The sequence below is a fragment of the Zeus faber genome (genome assembly GCF_960531495.2).
Source record: "Zeus faber genome assembly, chromosome: 6".
Lineage (NCBI taxonomy): Eukaryota > Metazoa > Chordata > Actinopteri > Zeiformes > Zeidae > Zeus > Zeus faber.
Genome location: NC_137201.1, coordinates 1,661,701 through 1,682,584, shown reverse-complemented (window position 1 = coordinate 1,682,584; position 20,884 = coordinate 1,661,701). Strand labels below are relative to the sequence as shown.

Here is a 20,884-nt window from a genome sequence, read left to right as displayed (position 1 = left end):
CACCTCAAGTCCTGCTGGAAATTATATCTGTGTGATAACCATGGGGGCTTCTTCTGTGTTTTCTCAATCTGTCTATCCTGATAGGACACAGATTATAGATGAAATTGATTCACTGATTTGCAAATATGTTGATAATAGCCCTTCTAGGTTTTAGATGGTCTCAATTTCAATGCTGGCTAAGTTATTGTCATTATACTTTTTTTTTTTTATAAAAAGGTGTTAACTTGATTAGAAATGCCAAATAACCTCTCAAAATTTTCTCTAATCAGACTGCAGCATGATGTGAGTTATAGTTGAATAATCTCTGTCCAAAAGGTAAGACTAGCACATGTTTAAAGCTTAGCACATAATATATGTATATTTTAGGAGTTGAGTAACGTAAATTGATCGTGAGATAATGGATAGTTCATCAAATGTTATTGATCAATGCCAGTTGGCCTCCTATTAGATTGATGACTGCTGACTTCTCAGGCTTATTATTTGCAGTTATTAATTGTTCCTTTATGGGTAAAAATAAGAATTATAAAAATGAATAAATAAATAAAAAAAAACAAAAATATAGTATTGAACGCTCAAAATTAAAGTGTTTTAGTATGTGAATCACAGGATCCGGGTGGAGAGACGGGGAACCGGGCTGGATGGAGAGGGACGGACAGATTTGGTCAATGAGAGGAGACAAACAGGTTAGGGGGAAAACAAAACATGGACACATAAACTAGGAACTTGGAACAAGTGTTGGGGACTGGGCAGTAGCAGTACAACTTGGGTAAGCTAGTTGACAGTCTAACAATGAGTGACTGGGAAGCTGGAGAATAAATACTGTGTGGGTGATGAAGGTAATTGATCCCAGGTGTGTTGCCTAAGGGAAGAGCCGCGGATGGGTCAAGAGCGGCCTCTCGTGGTGCTTGTTGAAGTTATGTGGAGCCTCCGGTAATGTTTTTCTTCTGCCCCATTACGGAAATTTATTTTGACTGATTTTCAATTTATTAATGGCAGCACACTTATTAGAATATTGTAGTTTATTGATCTGCTTGTGTCGTGGATACACAGGACTTCCAAAAATACTTACAATGAGATGTTTACAGTTTTTTTCCCTTATAACTCCTGCCAGCATAAAAGAACATTCATTATTTGAGTCATGACATTTATTTTAATTTAATTTTGTCTCCTCAGGGTCGCACCCTGGCATGGCCTTTCTTGGCTGTGTGGTTATTGTTGTTTTTGTATCGTGGAATGAGGCAATGCTTGCCCAGCCATTAGATAGAAGAATGTTTTGTTGCTTTTCAAACAAGTTTTTTACACCAACTCCAGGTTGGGTTTTCTGGATTACTTTAACTGTGGATGAATGAGATGGTTTTATGTGAGCTGTGTTGTTGCAATCTTATAGAGAGGAATTACATCTTGTTGCATACTATGCTCGGAAACTTGGTGCTGGGGTTATTGGGTTGATACCATGCTGTAGCCTTTATCTTGTTACGAAGCAAGCTGGCTTGTTTCTCTCAGACACCTCCGTCATCAACATGTGCAAGTTTCACTTTGCTGACTCCAACATCTCTTCTTCACTCTTATGGAGATTCCAATGATTGCTTGACAGCGATAGTATTAGTGTTTTGGCTTCGTCCCGCCTACATCTTGCTACTGATGTTCTTGAAAAGTTCAACTACAATGATTCACTCATGAGTAAAAAAAAGGGAGGGTTTTTGTTTGGTTTGTTTGTCCGTCTTCTGTTTTTGTATAAAACAGTGTTTGTCTATCTTTGTACAACCGGTTGTGTTTCAACCTGTGGTAAATTGTCTTTTGTTTTATTTTGATTGCATGAAATGTACAGGCAAGTGTGATACGGTGCAGTCTAGCTGATTGATGAGACATACAGAACACCTGTTTAATGTTGTGATGTCATATCCCCCTCCATTTTGATCTTCCTATTTTTATTGTTTACATTAATGTACTTGACCCCATCTCTTTAGAAAATGTTAGAGCCAATAAAGCTGCCATATTGCTCTTGTTTAATGATAGTTGTCTCCTCCACAGATGACACAGGCTCACAAACTATGTTTTTCCTCTACTCAAAGACATCCTGCACTAAATTATTTTAGTGGCAGAGCCACTTGGTACTGTATGTACTGAGCTATTTCTCTCCTGCTAGCTTTTCATTGTTTTACGTGTTTGGCACATGGTGAGTACCATTTGTCAAAAAGGAGGGATAGCTAGAGAATGAAGTAAACAAAATGATTGTGCTTAGAACAATGCAGGAACCTCATGATGGACTTCTCAAGCTGACTCTTTGTCATGGTTAAAATATTGTTTAGTGATAATTTCCATGTTTTTCTCACTGGAATCCCAGTAAAGGTCAGCTCAACTGAGTTTCATTCCTGTCATTAGTGATGATGGGAATGCGAGGACAATCACATGGTGCAAGAGGACTGTTCCAGCATGAAGTGCTGACCGAGAAACCAATGTGGTTAGGTCTGTCTTCTGTTGACAAAAGCCACATGAATTTCATCACGTAAACCAGTAGTGATCAGATTGTCCAGATTAGTATTCATCATTTTTAGATTTACTTCATTAATGGATTGTGTAGATGTGATTTTGTTCAGGCCACATTCGAGAAATGCGTCCTAGAAAATTTTAAAAAGCGTTGCATTATTTACACACTGTCTGTTGTTTTGTAGCCTAATCAATATTCTATGGACATTATCTCCTACATATCAGACATAGTGATAATATTATTGTTCGTACACTAGGGTGCATACATAATTTTTTGTACTGAGTCTGTAGTCGGATATTCAACATGACTGTTTCAGGAGTCAGAATTATTCCACGTACCCTATTTTACCTTCGTGGACCTAGACCAAACAATGTTGTCATAATGTATGTCTCCCACCCAAGTGTTTAAGTCTATGTGCCCAGGTCAAAGCAACACTACCCGTCCAACCTGAAGGACCACTACACGACCCCCAACCAGGTGACTGGGTGGTGATACGTGACTTCCGGAGGAAAAGTTGGAACTCCGCCAGATTCCTGGGACCGTTGCAGATCCTCCTCACCACCGCAGCAGCAATTAATGTGGCGGAACGACCAACATGGGTACACGCATCTCATTGCAAGAAAGTCTGCAACCTTCCAGAGGACCATATAAATTACAACAACATTGTCATAGTATAGTGTAGATAACCTTACTGGTCTTTTACACTTCTCTAGCCAAATGTGAGAAGAGAGGTTTGGCCAATTTGAGGTGGAGATATCCTTGAATTATATCTGGATCTATATTTGTTTATGATTCATATAGTAAAATGTAGTATTAGGTGTGTGTTTTCCCAGTAGATTCCAGTAAGATAGAATTGAAGGATATCTCTGCAGTATAATTGTATTGTATCCAATTAACATGTTATATTCTGATCCCTTTACCTAAATTATATGAAATTTTAGTAATATTGCATTTTTCCTTGAGGTGTTTTTCTAGTAGGAACAAAAGGAAGAAATGTGAGAGAAAAATGCACACGAGCAACTATTTGAATGAGGACAGAAGCCTGTACCTGTAGAGGGGGGGTTTAAAACATTGCATCTGTGTTTCCAGGAGCCCCCCAGAGTTTATGTATAGAGAAATGTTCTTTCTCTTTACAATGTCAATTCTAACATTGAAGAACCAGATCACATTTCACCCTGTTTACCTTGTATGGAGATGAGGAATTACCCCAGGGGAGCTGGAAGGTGCATTGTAAGGGACTGCAATCCATGTGTGCCAGCAAAAGTTTGCAAGTACCTGTGAATTTACTGTTTAAGGGTAACACCCAGGACGACAGTTGAGGGGCACATTCTTGTAAATTACTTATGACCAAGGCCACATCCTCTGTTTTTGTATAAAGCCGTCTTCATCAGAAATAACATCAGACTGGTCAAAACACTGCTCTGAAGCAGTACTGAATCTTTGTCTTTATTCTGCAGAATAAATATCTTTAATATTCTCGTTTTTTTATTTTCTTGTAGCAGGCAGATTAACCTCACCGATCATTGCAGACAAATTTCATCCACACCTCTGTGAAACGTATACACATGTTCCCTGTGTTCTAGGTTAATGCCCCTCGGGGATAAATAATTTTTTAAAATGTATTAATTTTTTTAAATTGAATTGAATCTTTAATTTCATTAGCTGACAAGTCACACACACACACACACACACACACACACACACACACACACACACACACACACACACACACACACATCGTTTTGTGTGTCTTTTGAATTAAATTTGCATTCATATAATTTTCAATAACATGCAGTGACAAATTAAATTTAAAGAACTTAATTTTGGATCATAGAAGGAGCTCCGTCAACATTAAGGGCAGTTAATGATTTACTTTTGAAATTTCTTTTCTCATGACCAAAAAAGTGACTTGTGTTCCTTTCTCCTTCCTCTAGCCACTTGGCTCTAGACCAGGGGTGTCAAACTCATTTTCACCCCGGGCCACATCAGCATTATGGTTGCCCTCAAAGGGCTGGTTGTAACTGTAAGACTGTATAAATGTAACTACTCCTTAACATATTGTTAAATAACTGTCTCTGCATTTGATTATTATGTATTCAGGTGTACAAATATTGTCCATGCATTTACATAAATGTAAAAATATATGTAAGCACATTGCTCTGTGTTATTATAACATAAAACCCTTTAATTTATCAGGTTAAGAAACCCACATTACTCAATCAATCAAAGATCAAACTTTTCAAGCGAATAACAAAGACAAATATCAAACAGAAGTTATTCCATAAACTTTGTTCAAAACTTTGTCACAGTTGAGAGGGGCAGAACTATGATACAACAAATAATTGTGAGCTGCTAAGAACATGTGTGACAGATATGGCATTTTACAAAAACAAATGGCTGCAGACAGCCTTGCAGAGGGCATACATCCAACTAATGAGGGATGGTTTTGATTACAGTAAGCATTTGGCTGCATGAACACATAGACCTGTAAACACACTGGCTAAAATTAGTGAAATTACCCCATTGTGTTTTCCAGAATTCTTTATCTGAATCACAATAATGTATTTCCTGAAGTAAAATTAAACCAGCCTGAAGTGCAATTAAATCAGAAAGAAATGAAATCAAGAGAATTACATTTAAAGTCCACAGAAAAAAATAATTAAGGAACGAGGTTTACTTGTAAACCAAATTAAGCTAACCCTAAACACCAAAAACCTTGAAATGTGCCGAAAGAATCCAACCGAGATGGATTAACAACCATTTGAACTGGCATAACACATAGCAACATTAATATTAACAACCATTTGTACTTGCTTCACACATACAGTATTAACAGAGAAGTTCTAGAGTATAGCCCTCACTATTGTGGATTCAAATTAAAATACTTTCGGCGTTAAACTAGGCAGGAGCTATGAAATAGGAGGATCTAAGGTTTTGTAACTAATATGCTGACAGGGGTTCAGTAGGTTTCCACCCCTCCAATGGTGAAAACATTGGCTACTCTGTGATTAAAGTAAAATAACAAGATATAGCCTATTACATTATAATTGACATGGGCAACAAACAAATAATGTTTGAAGTGGCAGCCTGAATGGATTACGATTTTAAGTTTGATTATTTCCACTTCAATGTAGTAAGTAAAGAAAGAGAGTGGAAGAAAGAAAAAGGCAATAAATAAATGAAATAAATAATATCATGTGTTTGAAAACCTATCCAACATGTGAGGGCCCCCCTGAAAATAGGATTTTGCCCATAAATATAGTCCTTGAGTTAGTCACATACTGAATAGCTCTGCTACTAACAACTAATTGTCCATGAGTATAGCCCTTAGGTTAGTTTAATATTGTGTGTTGTCTTAAAAGAAAACAAAAGAAAGATTTTATCAATGAGTGAATTTTTTGGAATAATGTCTGGTCGCACTAGTCGTGGACAAACCTTTTTTGCCTCTTCTTTTTTTCTTTTGTTCAAGCTCAACAGTTCAGGTAAAAGTTGTCACTTGTGCGTCTTATAATTTAAACTATAATTATAAATTATTTAAACTATAACTATAATTTAGAGATGCATCGGTTGTTTAATCACAAACCCTCCGAGTTTGTTTCCGAAAGAGCGAAAGACACACGCCCTCCTACAGTACATCGCCGCCATCTTGGCTCTCCCAACCTTTAAACCTAGCAAACTATTTCTGGTGGCTCTGTGATGTACTGACCTACTGACGTCAGAATCACGTGGTAATGGCAAAATGTGAGTGACAAGGATAGACAGGATTAAGAATGAGTACATTAGATTGGACAGTTTGGTGAAAAAGTGAGTGAGGCGAGATTGAGATGTTTTGGACACATGTGTAGGAGAGATGAGAGTTACATTGGGAGAAGGATGCTGAGGATGGAGCAGCCAGGCAAGAGTAAAGAGGAAGAGAAGGTTTATGGATGTGGTGAGGGGGGACATGCAGGCGGTTAGTGTAAGGGAGGAAGATGCGCAGAACAGAAGGTATTGGAGGCAGATCGTCCGCTGTGTCGACCCCTAACAGGAGCAGCCAAAAGAGGAAGATATCTTCTAACAATTTAAAAACTTTTTCTACTTTCCATAATTGTAAAAGATTTTGTAAATTGTTTGTTATTTTATACTAATAACAATAAAGGGTTTATACACCGATCAGCCACAATATTAAAACCACCTGCCAAATACTGTGTAGGTCCACCTCATGCTGCCTAAACAACTCTTACCTGTGGAGGCATGGACTCCACAAGACCTCCGAAGGTGTCCTGTGGTATGTGGCACCAAGACGTTAGCAGCAGATCCTTTAATTCCTGTAAATTGGGAGGTAGGGCCCCCATGGATCGGGGTTGTTGTTCAAGCACATCCCACAGATGCTTGATCGGATTTAGATCTGGGGAATTTGGTGGCTAAGTCCAACACCTTGACCGCTTTATCATGTTCCTTTAACCATTCCTGAACTATTTTTGCAGTGTGGCAGGGTGCATTATCCTGCTGAAAGAGGCCACTGCAATCTGGGAATACCATTGCCATGAAGGGGATATACTTGGCTGCAACAATGTGAGGTAGGTGGTACATGTCAAAGTAACATCCACATGAATGCCAGGACCCAAGGTTTCCCAGCAGAACATTGCAGAGAGCATCCCACTGCCGCCGCTGGCTTGCCTTCGTCCCATAGTGCTATTTCTTCTCCAGGGAAATGATGTACATGCACCCAGCCTATACATGATGTGAAAGAAAATGTGATTCATCAGACCAGGCCATCTTCCTCCATGGTCCAGTTCTGACACTCAAATGCCCATTGTAGGTGCTTGTGATTGCTTATCCATCAATTAACAAACAACTTGTCAGAGTTACAGTGTGCCTTGAGGCCTAACTCTATGACCTACATTGAACGGATTTTAAATCATTGCTACATGCATAGGCTAAATTATATGAATGCAGCCGTGGAACTTTCATTCTGTGGTGAAAGCCCCAAGCTGTCTGACTAGAGACACACAAAAGTATTTCTGATTTCTACCTTATCACACCCAGTCACAGCAAATTGTATTTACCAGCAAACTTATTGTATGGCTTTGCACTTATACTGCTCTCTGGATGTGCTGCGGTAAGTTTATTGTTTCATTTGCGGTTGCAGAAGTTTCTGTTACTGGTCTCGTTTTTGCAGCTGTATCTAATTTTGCTATATATTTCATTTGACCGGCTAATTACCCACTATACATTTAAACTTACAGTAGTTCTGCTCAAGCAAGCACTCATAGCTCTCTCATTCTTTTAGCGACTTCATCACTAAGCCCGCAGTTTTTTACACAATATTCAGATCTGCTAGTTACTTAGCTTAGCAGTTAGGGATGGCATCTCTCTCCCCCTCCCACTCTCCTGCTGTCGCTTGCTCGGTGTGTCTCATGTTTACCTATTCCTCCACCTCCTGCAGTGATAATGGTACATGTAATAAATGTAGTTTATTTTCCATGATGGAGGGGAGGCTCAATGTATTGGAAGTGTGGCACCATGGAAACCCAATTGTTAGCAATTGAAGTTAGCCAGCCTCCAGTAGCCGTTGCAAGCCAACCCAGCTCCTACTCTCCCCCCAACAGCTAATTTGGTCATAGCTAACTTGCTAACAGGCATTTTTGCACCGCAGGAATTTTTTTACAGTTCTAAGAACTTTTGGAGGAACTGTCCCTGTTTTTTGTGTCCACACTGCAGGAAATAGGAACATTCGTAGTTCCTGTAACGCCATTTTGAAGAACTTTTAGTTCCTACTCCAGAGCAGGACTAACCGGCACAAGCCAGAAGCCGTGGGTCGATAAATCCATCCGCTGCGCTCTGAATGCTCGCATGGCCGCTTTCAACGACGGTCTTGTATTCGGAAATACGGACAATTACAAAGCGGCGTCATACAATCTGCGGAGGGCGGTGAAGGACGCTAAACGGACATACATAGAGACTGTGGAGCTACAGGTGGAGCAACAGGACACCAGACGCTTGTGGCAGGGGCTGCAGAATATAACAAACTACACAATATTCAACATCTCCCTGGCTATATCAGTGGTCCCGTCCTGCTTCAAGAGGTCCACCGTAGTTCCTGGGATGGTAGCTCAGGAGGTAGGGCTGGTCGTCTAGTAATCTAAAGGTTGCTGGTTCGATCCCAGGCTCCTCCTGCTAGCATGCTGTAGTGTCCTTGAGCAAGACACTTAACCCCTATTTGCTCCTGATGGCTGCGTCCGTCGGTGTTTGAATAATTGTAAGTCGCTCTGGATAAAAGCGTCTGCTAAATGCAATGTAATGTAATGTTCCTGTCCCGAAGATCACCTCTCCTGCCTGCCTGAATGACTACCGTCCAGTGGCCCTAACCTCGGTGATCATGAAGTGTTTAGAGAGGCTGATTAAGGATTATATCTGCGCCTCCCTCCCCCGCATCTTGGACCCATTTCAGTTCGCGTACCAGCAGAACAGATCCACGGATGACGCGGTTTCCCAGATACTGCACACCACGCTCACGCACCTAGATGGCCGGAAGGGGGCCTATGTGAGATTGCTGTTCATCAATTATAGTTCAGCTTTCAATACCATAGTCCCCACCAGACTGGTTGCCAAGTCTGAGCTCCTGGTTGTTGAAGGACCTCAGACTGAATACTCCAATGAGTGCCTGGATTCTGGACTTCCTCTCAGCCCGGCCCCAGGTGGTTAGGGTGGGGAAGCACATGTCCAGCTCCCTCACTCTGAACACAGGATCCCCCCAGGGCTCCGTCCTCAGACCCCTACTGTATTCCCTGTACACACATGACTATGTGGCCAGGTCCAGCTCCAACACCATCATTATGTTTGCTGACGACACCGTTGTCGTGGGCCTGATCACCGACAGCGATGAGAAGGCCTCCCGCAAGGAGGTGGCTGACCTGTCACTCTGGTGCCAGGACAACAGCCTCCACCTGAATGTCAGCAAAACTAAGGAGCTGATTGTGGACTTTAGGCGTGGATTATAACCGAGGACGCATGCGCGTTGGGGATTAATGGGACTTCTGTCGACAGGGTGAGCAGCTTCAAGTACCATAAATCTTGCTCATCTTGCTTCTGGATAAACCTGGAATGCAAAATAGATAAAAAATATTGCACAGTCAAACTATTTGAATAAAGCAAAATCTTCCATTTCTTCCAAATCTCCTGTTTATTTTCAGGAATATTAAGGTTTCTTTGTCATTTTGCAATGTAGGCAGTAGCTTTGAGTAGGGTTCCTGGGATACCACCCCCCCGCCAGGTATAAAAGTTATAAACATGATATAAACAATATTAAATTTGATAACACAAGGGATACGAGTGTTTTTATTTTATTTTCATTTCCTTTATTGTCCAGTAAGACATGATTGAAGAGTCACTACTCAGTATTAGTTCTTCCTTAAAATACACATGTAGTGAACACAACAACCAACCCTGGCAGATAGAAATAGGAGACAGGATATTGCTCAATAAACAGTGGGCTGGTTTCTTACTGATAGCATACGACACAAGGCTTTGAGTCAAGAATGATACATTCAAAGCATCGCAGGCTGGCTCAAATCTTTCATCAAAACAGCATTGGACATTTTTTTTTTAAGCATTCCCAAATACATAGATCGTTTGATCGGGTGTAAACCAGAGATGATGCCCTCAATCTTAAAGCTAACGTGGTTTAGAATTCAAAGGTTTTACAGCGGTGACTTAAAAAAGAACTGAGAAAAAAAAAATCCATAAAATCAGCAAATAAACCAACAATAGGCCCCTAGGAGGATGTTATTGTTGTGGTCATATTTATTTAAAAATAAAAAAGCCCTACTTGATATAAGTGGATCGGCAAAGATATCTTTATAAAAACAAATTACTCCACAAAATAGCAGCAAACAAATAAAAAAACATCATTAATATTGATATTGTATTGTTATGGCTTAGGTTTGATTCCGAATGATTGGTACGACACGGGCCTCGACATGTGCCTCCTGACAATGCCAATAAACGGTTTAAAGTTAGCTTAAGGATCAATCTGAGCCACCTTTAACGATGGGTAATTCTGGTTAATAAGTCCACAGAGGATAAACAATGAAAAACGAGCTATGTGTACATCCAAAGTCAGTTAGGCTGCTGGATTCCAAAGAAATGGACAAAAAGACATATCCGTGGAATGTAAAATAAAAATTTCAGTGTGTACATTTTTCTTTCCTACGGTGTCGCTTGTCTTCCGTTTAACTTTGTCGAGGGTGTGTATTGGTAGCAGCTTGGAACGTAGTGACGATTAATGATTGGAAATGTTGTACATTTAGTTGTACATTTTAATTTCATCTTCTTTCTCCTCTGGCTTTCTCTGGCACTGGAGAGAGCACAAACCAAAAAAATAAAAATAAAACAGAGCTTAGAAATTGTGCAAAAGTCATCCTTTTTTAAAATCCGCCTGTCAAGTATTTTTCGCCCAAGTAGCTTTCATTCGTGTAAAAGACGAAAGACTCGTTTAATAGACTTGAGATACAGTATATTACCGCCATCGGTTCGAATACTTCCAAAATCTGTGTACGCTCCGACACGCAGTGCCTCCAACCCTGCGTTAAAAACCGAATGCATAACCCTGTGTATCCATAATCCTGTATCAAATGTTATGAATTTTTTTATCATTATTATTAAATACAATGCATCTCGCTCAAATCAGTCATTCAGTAGGGGTCATTGTATATCCCCTAGATTAGATATTCTGGAATTAAAACACCTTTCCTCAATGAGACTAAAGTCATTTTTTTATTTGCTTTTCAAATCAACTGACCTAACTGCTTTGGCTTCTTGGTCACTGAGTTTTTGTACTTTAAGCTTAATTCATCCATAAGCAATATTACATTAAAAAACAGTTTTTTTTCCATTATTTATATAGCTTTTTGAATGTTCTGGAAGGCATTCATATTTGAAACCTGTGTCCGCTCATAAACACATTTATCTGATACCAAAGGCAAAGTCTCTAGACGGCAGATCGATATTTTGTGTTAGATCAGAATACTGTCCACAAGGGGGGGGTGGGTGTCTTGAGAACTACTTCATGGAACGCTGTAGTGAATCACAGTCAATATGACCCTTTACACGGGCAAATTGGCACCCCACCTTTATAGGGCCAACCCCATCAAGTCACTAATTCCATAAAAGAAGATGAACAGAGGATGTTTCTATGCCTCCACTTCCCGCTTCGCTTCAAAGCGGAGAACCAGGGATTCATAGAGTACACCGAAGCGCTCGTTGTCCCACAAGCTGGTCGGCTTTTAAAGTGTGTGTTATCTGAAAAAAAAAACAAACGAAATACAATTTTTCTTCCTCTCTTCCCCCATCTCGGCGACAATGCCACAACCCCCGCGCTAAAATGCGTTTTTTTTTTTGTTTTTTTTTACTGCGGGCCCGGCCTCCGATCAGATATTGACGTCTCGGACATCGGTGGGTGTGGCTGAGAGATCCTGCCCGGCCGCATCTACCATGCTTTTGGTTTCCATGGCCGCAGAGTGCTGCTGCTGCTGCTCTTGCTGCGCCTGCCGGAGACTCGTTTCCAACAGCGACTCGATTTGCTCCTGACACGCTCTCAGACAGTCCTACGAGGGGATGTTAGAGAGAGTTTGTTACATATGTATCAGAATTGTATATACAGTATTTATGCATACATCCAGCGTATTTTTGAAGAGTATCTATACTTTACTTGAGTTATTATATTTCTTTCGACTTTTACTTTTGCTTAACTACATTTAGCCTCAAAAAAGTATACTTTTACTCCAACAAATCTCCTCTGAACACCTTTGTTACTCGCTACAATCTAAAATGTGAGGAATGGTGGTTGCCAATGATGTAAGTAAAGTCACTATACGTCACTTCATTAGAATTAAAACCGCACTTCATCTGAGTAACTTCACCCACACCTGGAGCACGACCGGACCCGCTAACATTGGAGCTTGAGTTTATTATGGGAAGTGCTCTGTTGGCTGCAGAGATCACCACAAATCCTCTCAAAGAAAGAGGAATTAATACCAACTGTCCATGACAAAACTGCAGACGAGGGAAATGTAAGTATTTAAAAATGAATTCCACTGTGTGTTTCCTTTCGTGTGTGTCCACATGAGGTTGACTGTACTGTAGGCTGTGGAGCGCGATCTGTTCCACATTTCTCCAAAGGAAACCGTAGATGTATAAGCCCCGCCGTATCTCGCAGTGCTCCAAGCTTCCGCTGCTCCGGACACAGCGGTGAAAGTCGGAACAAAGTTTTAAATTAGGCCTTAAATTATGATTGCTTATTTCTCGCCTCAAATTTGTTCAGAAACACATTTTATTGTACTAATCAGGTGAAATCAGTGAAAGTTTACAGACTTAAAACAATGGAACCTGGAGTAAAGCTCAAACCCTCACAGAACTCACAGAACTAGGGTAAAGCTCAAACCCTCACAGAACTCACAGAACTAGGGGTCTCGGGAGGGTGGCTCCAACCACTGAAACAGCTGTTTGTAGTCAGAGTGGATTGGACGCATGTCAGGATGGCTCGAATGCATAATCTCAGTGGTATTTACAGCAAAAAAAATTCAAAACATGTTGTGAGGACCTCAGAGACCATATATTAAATTGATGAAAAGGAGCATAAAGGTCCTCTTTAAGCAATTATGCCATTTACAAGAGGATCCTGTGCCATTCCTGGAAAAACACAAGTTCTTGTGACTTTACACTTGTTGGGCAACATTGCAACAGCAATGATTTAGGTCCGTTGCAGCTGACAATTTGTATAGTCGCTGGCTTCCCTGGAGTTGTAGCTCATAGGATGCTTCACAACTACCTTTTATAAAGTTAGATAAGACAAGAGAAAAGTTTATTAAAAAAGGGTGCAGTCGAGAAAGACATACAATTTAAAAAAGTGATAAGATGTCTTGATTATGTCTTAATCTGAGGTGAGAATATTTCTTACTACCGGTAAAACTTTCAGTGTGGAAAAGGGATTAATTGAAATGGATCACTTGAGATTGACCCATCAAGTGGACCGATACCTACTGGGTCACTTTTGATGATCTGGGCAAGCTGTTCAGTCAGCTTCTGCGATGTCACCTCATTATCCATAATTCTCATCTGCAGGCCCTCCACTGCTGCAATTGTGCTGCCAGCGGCAACCATGGAGGGAGGGTTGGCGATAAACTTTACATCTGGGATAGGGATGACGACGACAAAAAACATAGCAATGATTACAGAAACCATTTTTGTTGATAGTTTCCCTTTTATTCAATTTACCATGTTACGTGGACAAATGAAAGTATTTATTGACAATGAGTACTCACTCTTTGCTACTTGTTATTACAAAGTTAAATTTTTCATCACAATATGGTGGGTTTTACTCATTCGAAAATTATATGTTTCAGAGGATTATATATTTTTTCAGTAACATGTTTATTCACCACTTAAACAAAATCATATGTTTATATATATTTCTGATTGCTCAATTGGTTTTCAAGAGTTACACAAATTTGGTCGTACTTTTAGGCATTAACAGTAAAAGTTCAATCAAATCAATTTCAATCAAATACATTTTATTAACCTAGGAAACTACTCCCATCTTCAGCAGCATTTTTGTTAACAACATAATGTGCTAGAGAAAACTATAGAATTATAATCCAGTAACACCACGGTAATGTTTGTAATGCTTCTACATTTTTCTACAATAAATATCACAGTACAGTGCATTTTATGGGTATATGGGTATAAGTTAGTAATAAGTAAGTATCATGGGTATAAGTAACAGCATAATATCACACACTCAAAACCAAGGCCTACCTGTAGCGCAGAGGGCCACAAAGGTCTGAGCGTGCTTCCGGAGGATCGGTCCCTTCTCTCGCCTGATTGGCAGCCGCGACAGGAAGTGGTCCACAAAGTCGAGCGGGGTCACCGATGCGAGGTCCCACTTGAGTTTGTTCAAAACCAGCAGCTCCATTTGCTGCGAAGAGATCAGAGAACAGAGAGAGTAAGGAAAGGGGGGAGAGAGAGAACGAGAGGGAGCGAAGCGGAAAGGAACGCCAGGGGTGAAGCAACTCTCACAGGTGGCCACCAGAGGGCGATCCTGCTTGCCCCCATTCCAGTCACACTACTGTTCTAACTTGCTTATAAACAAAATATCTCAGGAAGTTGGAGATTTGTGCTGTCGTGAAGGTCTAGCTCACCAAATCAGCTCTGTCAGGTGTGTGGAGTTCAAGACCTAACCACCTACTTTTTTAGTATTCAAGCTACTACTTAACGACTGTAAGCTGAACTATGTAAAATTCTATTGAAGAGCCCAGTGTTTTATTACTTGAAAAGGTGTCTAGGTTATGCTTCAACATATTTCCAAACTCTGCATTACAGGTTATGTTTTTTGCAGTTTTGGGCAATGATGGAAATGATGGAAGGTAAATTTAATCATTGGAAACCGAAGTGGTCTGAACTCATTCCAGTGTTTTGCAGGACAAATCAGTGCTCGGCTTAGCTAGAATCAGTTTGAAAAGGAATTAGGGAATCTAGCTGCTAGCTAGCCATTGAGAGTCCATTGCAGGATCACTCACAAACGGCAGTCACACCTACAGGCGATGTAGCATCTCAAAATCGCTTGAACTGGATGTGTTTAGTAGCGGGAGAAAACCAGAATCATAGGTCTCTACCCCTGTTAATAAATCACTGCATTGAATAACCAAAGAAAATGCGGCCCGAGCCTACCAGCAGCTGGGTCGGTGTTATAGAGTTGTCTGTGTAGATGCAGAGCTTCTCTGCAGTAAGTGGTATGGTTTCCCTCATCTTGGATGCCAGGAACATGCAGGCGGCCGCCAGTAGCTGTAAATGTCCCTTCTTGGTCGGCTCCACGGTCAAGAATCTATCCAAGAAGTTCATAGCCAGCGGGAAGACGTCCTCCTCACACTTCTGTTCCTCACATACCTGCCGAGAGCGAGAGCACCACCACAACTGAGTCTCAAAAACCCTGCACTTGGTCTTGAAGACTACTTGATCAAGGTATTGATCCTCAATATGTTTAGAGAAAACATATTTAGTTGCCCTTGGGCAAAGCACCTCACTATTCACAATAAACTGGCTGGTGTCTCGCACAGCTGCTTTTTGCCATTGATGCTTATGTATGAGTCTGCGAATGACCGTTGCATTGAGTGGTTGACGCAGTTACAAAAACAGCTTTGTCATCAAGTCTTTCTGCCATGGAAAGAGAAATAAGTCACCAAAAGATACTGTAAAACAAAAAAGTATTTTATACATTTCATATGCTGCGCCGTGTTGATATCACAGCATACGATTAGACACATATTCATATGTGTCTAATATGAAAGTAAAGATGATAAGAAAGGTGAAAAAGGGTAAGAAGGTACAGAAAAGCCCCCTAAAAAACGAGCAACGTTCAGTTTTCAAAGGGCTGTAAGTAACCAGAAGTTGGGTAAGAATGATAATCTGTTTATTCTGCCATGCACATTTTCATATTTTCATATCGTACATTTATACATTTTTTTAAAGCCAGTCTAAAAAAGACAAAACAGAAAAACAAAATATACAAAAGTATACAGAACATAGAAAACGTGCTCTATGCACAGCATAAATTAAGGGTAAGGCTACCATTGAGATTTGGCAGTGGGTATAAATATGAATATGGATGGGATATTCTGTACAGTGTGATTAATAATAATAATTTATCCATTCCCGTATTATTGTATACATATAGAATAATATGGATATGGGTAAATTATTACTATGTTATTTCTTTAAGGATTACAGTGTTTACAGTGTTTTTTCTAAGTTGTTATAGAGTTCAATAGTTAGTTTCCGAAAGTGAAAATCCCATTCATATTCTGAATCGAGTCGAGGATTTTGATATTTTTCAAAATGCTGTAACCATCCAAGGTAGACTTACCACAAGCTACAAGATTGTGACACGATGGTATCTCTTGTAAAAGCCACATGTTTGTATGATGTCAACTTTGTTTAAAGAAAAACATGTTTATTTGCGATGTCGTGGAGAAGCACTACACTACCCACAATACTAGAGTGTAACAGCGACGTCTCTGATTGGCAGGCCTCGCTTTCACCATGGACCTGTTCCATGCCAACCAGTGTTGCCAGGTCCGTGGTTTTCCCGCAGAATTGGACTACTTTTGAAGTGTTGCCGCGGGTTGAATTTCTTTGTCCGCTGGTTGGATAGACCTATTTTGCATGCAAATGACATGAATGATATCTATAAATAAAAATGCAGATTTCAAATGACGTAATTTATTTATACCCAAGTCCTACCAAACTGACTCCTGATCAGCATGTACACACATGGAAATGGGACACACCCAGATACACAAACACACATGCTCAGCACAGCCGGCGCCTGCCTGCCTCTCATCATGACACCAGGTTAGTGGGCAAAATATGGGACGAAATATACAAAAGAATGGTAAAGTGAAGAGGGAATTAAAGAATGGATAGAATGTGTGGCTGGGGATGATACCAAGGCTTTTTGTTGGTACTGCAAAAGTGAGATTTGCATGCACCATCTGTTTGCATTGCATTTCCCAGTAATGACTGTATGTGCATTGATAAAGCAGTGCTGGAAATAATGCTTTCTAATTATTAACATTCATATATTTTCATAAATAATGCGGTGTCAATGGATTGGGGTAAAGAACAACAAATAGAAATCAGTGTGGGTGCAGATGAGTCATTAACTTGGATTAACTTTTGTTGGTCAAAAGTACATGCAATTAGTCCCATGTTGCATAATAATTATTTTGTGTAGTGGATTGTGTCGTGGATTTTATTGAGCTTAAATCTAAGGGGATTGTTATTGTATATGGTAAAGCAAATAGCCTAGACATTTGTATTTAGACACTTTATTTATTGTTATCTAACATACTACCAGTTATCTGGGAGTGGAGCCATTCTTTTGGTTTCGTTGTCTTGTTGTAATTAAAAGTATTGAGTATTGGGCTGGTTATATTGGCCGTTGAGCGGGTTTTGTCACACAGACCTGGCAACCCTGCTGCGAACAAGTTACTGCTACCACTGAACTGAAACGATATACACCGATCAGCCACAACATTAAAACCACGGCTAATTAACATTACCATGGTGTAAGTCCCCCTCGTACTGCCAAAACAGCTCTGATCCATCGAGGCATGGAATCAACAGGACCTCTGAAGATGTTCTGTAGTATCTAGCACCAAGATGTTAACAGCAGATCCTTTAAATCCTGTAAATTGCGAGGTGGGGTCTCCATGGATTGGGATTGTTGTTCCAGCACAACCCACAGATGCTTGATGGGATTGGGCATCGACCCAACCCTAATCCCGGCCTTCCACATGATGTAGAAGTTAACATGATTCATCAGGCCACCTTCCATAGATCCATGGTCCAGCTCTGATGCACACATGCCCATCTGTAGGCGCTTTCAGCGGTGGAGAGGGGTCAGCATGGGCCCTCTGATCGGTCTGCAGCTATGCAGGCTACGCAGCAAGCTGTGATGCACTGTGTGTTCTGACACCTTTCATAGCCAGAATTAACTTTTTCAGCAATTTGGGCTACAGTAGCATTTCTGTGGGATCGGACCAGGCGGGCTAGACATTTCTCCCCACGCGCATTATGAGCCTTGAGGGCCCATGACATGGTTGCGGTTCACCGGTTGTTCTTCCTTGGACCACTTTTGGTAGCTACTAACCACTGTATACCGGAAACACCCCACCAGACCTGCCGTTTTGGAGATGCTATGACCCAGTCGTCCGACCCAGTTGTCAAAGTTGCTCAAATCCTTACACCTGTCAATTTTTCCTGCTTCCAACACATCAACTTCAAGAACTGACTGTTCACTTTCTGCCTAATATATCCCACCCCTTCTTGGTGCCATTTAACAAGATGATCAATGTTATTCACTTCACCTGTCAGGGGTTTTAATGTTGTGGCTGATCGGTTTATATATTTATTTATATTTTATACCTGTCAGATCAACTTCTCCAAAAATATTCCCATGCATTCTGACCATGTCAATTGTGCTAAATGTTTAAATCAAACTATATGGAAGTACAGGGACAGTCTCAACAGAGATCAAACTTGGACTTTCACATTTTTACTTCAGTGCGTCATGTAATAAACCTCACCATGGATCCCAACTCCCTCCCAAAACTTCTTCCACACATCATTATATTGTTATTTTTAATTATGTCTGTAAATGAACAGTCGCATCGTACAGCACGGGGAAATCAGCAAGCACAACAATAAGCTTCTCCTCCATTTAGGGAACAGTGGTTTGGTAAGAACCAAAAAGTTTGGTAGGAAACAAAGTCAAGGGTTGCGTCGTTCTCCTTCCTCGTCACCATCTCCCATTGGAAATGAATCACTTTGGCCGCTGCATGTCACTTCTGGTGTGAGTCTATGGTCACTCAAAGTCTGATTGAGCTCTCCAGGCCCGGAACTGAAGGTCTGACTCGGGCTGCACTAAGTCACTCTCACTCAGCCACAAGTTCCATGCCACGGTGACGTCAGTAACCGTCCCTGACGTGACACCCAAAAAAACTCTCTTTAGTGAGTGACTCGACTTGATCTTGAATCTTGAATCTTGACTCATACAAACTCGAGTCAGTAAAAAGAGTCTAACCTCCCATCCCTAGCACAGTCTTGTACCTTTTTTCCCATTTTCCAATATGTTTTGCTCCGATTCAAATATTTTATAGTCACGATTCATCTCGTAGCTAGTTGGCTAGGTTACAGGCTTAAAACTTTTTGTATAGCGATTTTCTGAAATGCCTAAGGAGTGAATGAATGAAAAATTCACTTCACACCCCCTCAAAAGGTGGGTCGTCACTGTTGAGCTCTATATCAATCGCTGACTACTTGCTTTTTTTTAATATATAAACCTAATAACAGTTAGTATTAGCAGGGGTTTTAGTGTGAGGGGTATTAATACTTATGTATCTAACGTGGGAAAACATTGCCAGTAACGTATATGACAGGTTCCGATACATATGTATCATACTTACTGTCAGAATACCAGAAAAGCTAATACTGCTTCAGTCGGAGACAAAGAAACGGACTGCTCGGTTTTTTACCCCACTTCCCACAGCAAGAAGGTCCTGGGTTCGATTCCCACCCTGGGGCGCTGTTGGCAGCGTGCTCCGGCGGGTTATCTCCCAAATAGGAGCCTTTCTGTGTGGAGTTTGCATGTTCTCCCCGTGCTCACATGGGGTTTCCTCCACCTCACGTCAGTAAGGACCCCCACCAAAAACATGCACCATCATCGTCTGACCAGCGATGGACACTCATCACCAGGTCCCCGGGCGCGTCCACGTATGCTGCCCACTGCTCCTGGCTGTGCCCCCGGAGGAAGGACAAGCCAGGATGGGTTAAACGCAGAGGCCTCATTTCACCGGCCACCATTCAAAAGCATGTGCGTGTGTTTGCGTGCATGTGTTGTAGTGCGGTGTGCTGTGTGACGATTAAAGATTCTTCTTCTTCTGTTCTTCCGCATCTGGCATGACACACCGTGACGCACACTGTTGGGGGACGTGCTGCGCGGCGTCATCACGCTCCGTCTGAGAGACACGCGTCACCACGGATAGTCGATGTGTATCTGCGCCTTAACACCAGGCGCCTGACCTGACTGTAGTCAAGAAAGAACGTTCTGCAACCAAAGCGCACGGATACAAAAGGAACATATAAACCTACACAATCTCCATCGTATGGGAGAGCAAGCAAAAAAGAAATCCACAATGACCTCATCCGACCGAAGCAGAGCTTCATGGATGAACACAAACAAAGGCTTGCGACGCGTGGTCTCTGAGGAAGGGAAGAAAGCTGTTGTAGCTCGTCAAGTTTAAAAACGCTTCAAGAAACATGTGTAAGGCCCATTTGGATTTAAACATCTACGCACAAGTGGTCCCGAAACAATCCTGTCAGCGTATACGAAAATGAAAATGTTTCATCGATACGAAAAACAATTATTTCTGAAATAATAAAGGGGCTCAATCAAGTAAGTATGTTAGACAAAAAAATAAGATCTAAGCTCAAAATCGCAATCAATGCATATTATATATCGCATGTATAACAGGCATACTAATATTAGTGACAATGTAAACAAATGTACAACTATATATATATATATATATATATATATCTTTTTTTTAGGAAATTCCACAGGTCGCACTCACCTCCAACATCCATGTGGAAACTATCCTCCTCATGTACGGGGTGATTTCCTTCTGGACGCACTTGAAGTAGTTCGCAGCCGGTAGGTAGTTGTCCTCCGCCCGCAGCAGAGCCTGCAGCACACGGTCGTTGAGCAAGTTGAGATCCTGGTGAGCTCTCCGGAGCGACGCGTCCACCTCACAGCAAATCAACTGCGGCTCCATTTCAACGCGTCCCTTTGGCCGTTCT

General features: G+C 41.0%; 1 protein-coding gene across 1 annotated transcript; it reads right to left on the bottom strand.

Moving 5' to 3' along the window:
• Positions 1 to 9,808: 9,808 nt before the first annotated feature.
• On the bottom strand, positions 9,809 to 20,859 carry LOC307231860 (G1/S-specific cyclin-D1-like; the record flags this gene model as incomplete). Its single annotated transcript, XM_080002726.1, has 5 exons — positions 9,809 to 12,075; positions 13,511 to 13,659; positions 14,285 to 14,444; positions 15,197 to 15,412; positions 20,659 to 20,859. 5 exons carry the CDS (start codon positions 20,857 to 20,859, stop codon positions 11,899 to 11,901), a joined length of 903 nt encoding a protein of 300 aa, XP_079858852.1. The 3' UTR covers positions 9,809 to 11,898.
• Positions 20,860 to 20,884: the final 25 nt, after the last annotated feature.